At 49.4% G+C, this 5,406-nt stretch overlaps 1 protein-coding gene across 1 annotated transcript in view; it reads right to left on the bottom strand.

Moving 5' to 3' along the window:
• LOC122559273 (SLIT-ROBO Rho GTPase-activating protein 3) overlaps nucleotides 1–3,223 on the bottom strand; it is a 174,367-nt gene extending 171,144 nt beyond the window's left edge. The window contains exon 1 of the mRNA XM_043708654.1: nucleotides 2,441–3,223. Within this exon, the coding sequence (XP_043564589.1) occupies nucleotides 2,441–2,507 (67 nt within the window). The 5' untranslated portion in view covers nucleotides 2,508–3,223. The remainder of the gene's footprint in view (nucleotides 1–2,440) is intronic.
• Nucleotides 3,224–5,406: the final 2,183 nt, after the last annotated feature.

Genomic DNA, 5,406 nt, shown 5'->3' on the forward strand with positions numbered 1-5,406 from the left:
GATGGGGTGTGTTGGAGGCGGGAGAAGGGGTCGTCAGAGGGTGGGCGAGAATCTTGGTTGAAGAAGTAGGCGCGAAGGCGAAGGAAGAATTGTTCGATGTCTCGCCGCGTGTTGAACTCGTTAATCCGAGAGCGTAGGGGGATGAAGGTGTGGCCTCTGCTGAGGACTGATCTTTCATCCTCAGAGAGGGTTAGTTCTGGAGGGATGGTGAAAACACGGCAGAGCTGGGAGCTAGGACCTGGTGAGGGGCTGGAGCTGGGAGTGGGGGTGGGGGTTGGGCGTGGGGGCGGGGACGGAGACGGAGATCGGCGTGGGGGTCCAATGGTCAGCGGTTTGTGCTGAAATGAGAGAAAACAAGGACCCTCTTGTGGTGCAAAGATAGTGTCCCTACCCTGGAACAGGAGGCCCTGCTCCAAGCCCCACCTTGAAATGTGTAATAGACGGAGATCGGCGTGGGGGTCCAATGGTCAGCGGTTTGTGCTGAAATGAGAGAAAACAAGGACCCTCTTGTGGTGCAAAGATAGTGTCCCTACCCTGGAACAGGAGGCCCTGCTCCAAGCCCCACCTTGAAATGTGTAATAACATCTCTGAACAAGTTGATTAGAAAAACTGATTAAAATAAGCAGATTTAGGACCCTCTTGGGACACAGTGTCTCTACTCCTGGGCTAGGAGCCCTGGGTTCAAGTCCCACCTGCTTCAGAGGTGAGGTAAGAACATCTCTGAATGGGTTGGTTAGAAAGATAGGCTAAATTAAAAAAAAAGTATCAGGGTGGTGCTCATCTGTGGTGCCCACCAGCACTGGTAACAATCATGGTCCTCGTGCAAAGATGACTGACTTGAATGGTTCAGATAGTAAAGACAGAACCCCAGCTAGTCTTGGTAGTGGCAGAGAGAGAGATAAGAAATGAGCCAGAGTAAATGCAAAACACAATGGTGTAGTGTCACACCGAGCCATTCCCAAAAGTTCCAAAGTTTCAACAACAACCAATCCAGTCAGGACCAAGCCTGCAGAGATCGGGGGCCAGAAAACTAACAGCAGCCTTAGCAACGCAAACCCAGTACCGCCAGTCACTGTGGGTGCCCCAGCCAGGACTCCATGCTGGGTCTGACATTGGCCCAGCCAGCCTCTCCATCCTTTTCCCGTTTCCTGGAAAGTCTGTGAGCTCCAGGTGCAGGAGAGGGGGTGGGGTGAAGAGAGAGAAGAGAGAGCGACCCTTCCTTTTCCTCTCAGGGTCCTGCCATACTAACTGGAATTGTAAATACCAACTCCTATCAAGCAACCTCCACCTTATTCCAAACACAATAAAAACATTAAATCTGCTGGGTTAAAAACCTTCACTACAGAGACCAGCAGACAGAACCAACACAAGTTACTTTGAAACCACCGAGTGCTGAGCTGGCAGTTAAACCCCATTGACAGGGGTTAATATACATTACAGTTTGGAAGGGATTAATACACCCCTCAAACCCACTTCAAAACATCATTTTACTTCATGCTAAAAAAGGAGACAAATGCAGTCGGGTGAACGAAGGGAGGTGACTAAGGCAGAAACAAGAGGTTAATGACCCACACACGGTATTAACCCAGAGGCATAGCTGTCTTCCCTTCTCTTCCATCCCAAGTAAAACAGAAAGATGAGCAGGCGAAGGGAAATAAACCATAAGAAATCTCCAGCGATATTAACCCAGAGTCAACCCCAAAACAATGAAAGGGACCCAGATAATTCGACCAACGTTTGGAGTTGGGAACCTGTCAGTCCCTCCCCTACCCGGGGGTGGGATGAAATTTGAAAGTGAAGGGGGTGGGGAGAGAAGAGAGGGGATGTGGGCAACAACACTGGCTACAGTTGGGATGGAGGGACAGGCTTTTACCAATCTCCCCACCTCACCCCTTAATAACTCAACCCATTCTGTTTAATATATAGTTTTATAAAGAGGGTGGGGGTATCTCTCACTGATGTTGAAAAGCAAGAGAGAGAGAGAGAGTCCCTTTTGGCTGAACGAGCTAATTTGTCAATAAAATAAAGGGAAGGGGGAAGGAGGCTCCAACACGGGGAGTGGGTCAGGTGGAGCACTGAGCAAAGCGTCCCGGCTCTGAACAGGATCGCGGGTGTGATCATCAGCACAATCTACCGAGGCTGCCCGAGCCACCGCTTCCAGCTCTCCACCACACTGCAATGCAGTTCTGAAACTCTACCCTCCCCTCCCCCCTCACCCTCCTTCCCTTATTTTTTTTTCCAAAAAAAAAAGGAAAATACCCCAAACCCACATTCAACTATTCCGGCAGCTCCAGAATGCCCATTTAACCAGGAGGACACCTTACCTCCATGTGGGCTATGTAATAACCCATATTATACACCCGGAGAGGAGGGGTCCCAACCCCATTACACGGTGCAAAAAAAAATAAACAGAGAAAAAGGGAAGGGGGGGGGAACCGACCTTTGACCTGGGTCTCGTATTCCGTGGTGATTTCTTTGTCCTTTTTGAATTTTGCTTGAGATGACATCCTGTCCTTCGGCTCCAGGTCGCAGCACTAGCCCCGCTCGTCAGTCCCGGAGGCTGCTAACTCTCCCCTCACTCGCTCGGTTACAGCTTTCGGGAGGTGTGTGTGTGAGAGAGAGAGAGGGGGAGATATCCGGGAATCTCTCCAAGTCACACTCTGTGTCAGGTTCACGCTTTGAAATCGCTTGAAAAAAAAAATTTTATAAGAATCCACCACGTCCTTCTGCTTGCCTGTCTCTGGAGGGGTGGGAATAGAGAGCAGAGGCAGAAACAAACACTACCCAACGCTGCTCCTTTCCTGAATCGCTCAGCTTATTTACTCAGTTCCATTGTGACTCCTCTTTTTAAAAGCTTCCCGATATAGTTGTAAAAGCGAAGGTTTCAGCCCAGAAAACGCAGGCAGCGACTCCAAGCCTGTGGCGTGCTGTTGGGGGAGTGAGAGGAAAGTAGGGAGGGGGGGGGATGAAGAGATGGTGTTGGGATTGGGAGCGCTTCCTCACTGACTAGCCTTGTGTCCGGCTCCCCTGCAATCTCTCATCCTGCTCCAGCTTCCCAAGGTCCCTCGCTGCAAGTCAATCTGTAGCAGAGAAGCGAACTGCATTTGAGGAAAGGAGGGCGAGAAGGGGGAAAAAAAATGTCTGAATCCGGACTGTTTCCCTTGACTGCAGGCACAGTCACGTCAAGCGCTCCTCCCATCCACTCCAAGTGAAAGTCAGAGGGAGGGGACTTATCGTATCCTACAGGACACTCTCTGAATTGCATAGGGTTATTGTATCTTTATGTAACAATGTGATTGGGGTTAGTGTATCTTTATGTCACAGTGTGATTGGGGTTATTGTATCTTTATGTAACAATGTGACTGGGGTTAGTGTATATGTCATAATGTGATTGGTTTTCATGTATCTTTTTGTAACAATGTGACTGGGGTTAGTGTATCTTTATGCCACAGTGTGATTGGGGTTATTGTATCTTTTTGTAACAATGTGACTGGGGTTAGTGTACCTTTATGTCACAATGTCTTTAGGGTTATTGTCTCTTTGTGTAACAATGTAACTGGGGGTTAGTGTATCTTTGTGTACCAATACGTCTGGGGTTATTGTATCTTCATGTCACAATGTGATTGGGGGTTAATGTGTCTTTTTGTAACAATGTGACTGGGGTTAGTGTATCTTTATGTCGCAGTGTGACTGGGAGTAAGGGTATCTTTATGTCCGAATGTGACTGGGGGTAGGGGTATCTTTATGTCAGAATGTGGCTCGTATCCTCCCCATCCAATGGCTGTGCCAAATTTTGCTCATTCAGTGCAATAGTCCTGTTCATCCTTTCCTGGTTGCCTTGGTCTTGCGCCTGTTCTTGATTTGGTTGTTTGGATGGGGGAGCAGGGCGTTCGCTGACTCTGCTCCAAGTTAAGCCCTGCACTGACCTTCTGAGACATCCATAGTTCCCCAGGTGAAGGAACCTTGAGTCTGTGTTCACTGAGACACACTCAAGTTTAGGGCTGAGTAGGATGGTCAGCCTCCCCCCACACAATCTACTAATCGGCAGTGCACCCAATGGTAGTCTGAGATTTGCTGTGATAAAACTAATCACATATCAAACAGGTTCATTGCAAGACACAGTGTTGCACTCTTGGTCCCTATGCCTTGATAAATCTTCTTGATCCCCTTCCCTTCTCAATCAACTGCTCATGACCCATGGCCCTTACCACCCTCCATTCTGAGGTGCCTCTCTATTCTTTCTCCATTTCCCTGCACACCTGTTATACCTTCTCACTCCTTTACCTCCCATTTTCCCCCTTTCTCTGGCCCATCTACTAGCTTTTTAAAATTCATTCAAGGGACATGGGCATCGCTGGCTGGGCCAGCCTTTATTGCCCATCCCTAGTTGCTCTTGAAAGGGTGATAGTGAGCTAACTTCTTGAATTGCTGCAGTCCATGTGCTGTAGCTAGACCCACAATGCCCCTAGGGAGGGAATTGCAGCATTTTGACCCAGTGAGTGAACAGTGATGTATTGCCAAGTGAGGATGGTGAGTGGTTTCGAGGGGAACTTGTAGTTGATGGTGTTCCCAGGTGTCTGCCATCTTTGTATTCTAGATAGTAGTCGTTTGGAAGATGCTGTCTAAGGATCTTTGACGAAATTCCACAGTGCATCTTGTAGATAGTACACACTGCTGCTACTGAGCATCAGTGGTGGAGTGAATGGATGCTGGTGGGTGTAGTGCCAATCAAGCAGGCACTTCCTGCATCGCTGCCCTTGAACCCCACCCCTCTAACCACAACAAGGACAGAACCCCGCTGGTGCACAACTTGCACCCCACCAACCTCTGGATACATCACATTATCCTACACCATTTCCACCACCTACAAACAGACCCCACCACCAGATCCCTCCCCACCCCGATCTGCATTCCATAAAGTCCATGTCCTCCATGACTCCCTTGTTAGGTCCATGTCCCTCACCAACCCACCCTCCCCTCCTGGCACCTTCCCCTGCCATCACAAGAATTGCAAAACCTGCACCCAGACCTCCCCCCTCACCTCCATCAAACACCCCAAAGGAGGCTTCTGCATCCATTAGAGATTACCTGCACTTCCACACAGGTTATTTATTGTATCCATTGCTCCCGATGTGGTCTCCTCTACACTGGGGAGACAAGATGTCTACTTGCTGAACGCTTCAGAGAACATCTCCAGGACACGTGCACTAAACGATCCCACTGCCCAGTGGTCGAACACTTTAACTCCCACTCCCACTCCACCGAGGACATGCAGATCCTGGGCCTCCTCCACTGCCAAACCCTTACCACCGATGCCTGGAGGAGGAATGCCTCATGTTCCGCCTTGGGACTCTCCAACCACGCGGGATCAATGTGGATTTCACCAGTTTCCTCATTTCCCCTCCC

Source organism: Chiloscyllium plagiosum, chromosome 18, assembly GCF_004010195.1.
Source record: "Chiloscyllium plagiosum isolate BGI_BamShark_2017 chromosome 18, ASM401019v2, whole genome shotgun sequence".
NCBI lineage: Eukaryota > Metazoa > Chordata > Chondrichthyes > Orectolobiformes > Hemiscylliidae > Chiloscyllium > Chiloscyllium plagiosum.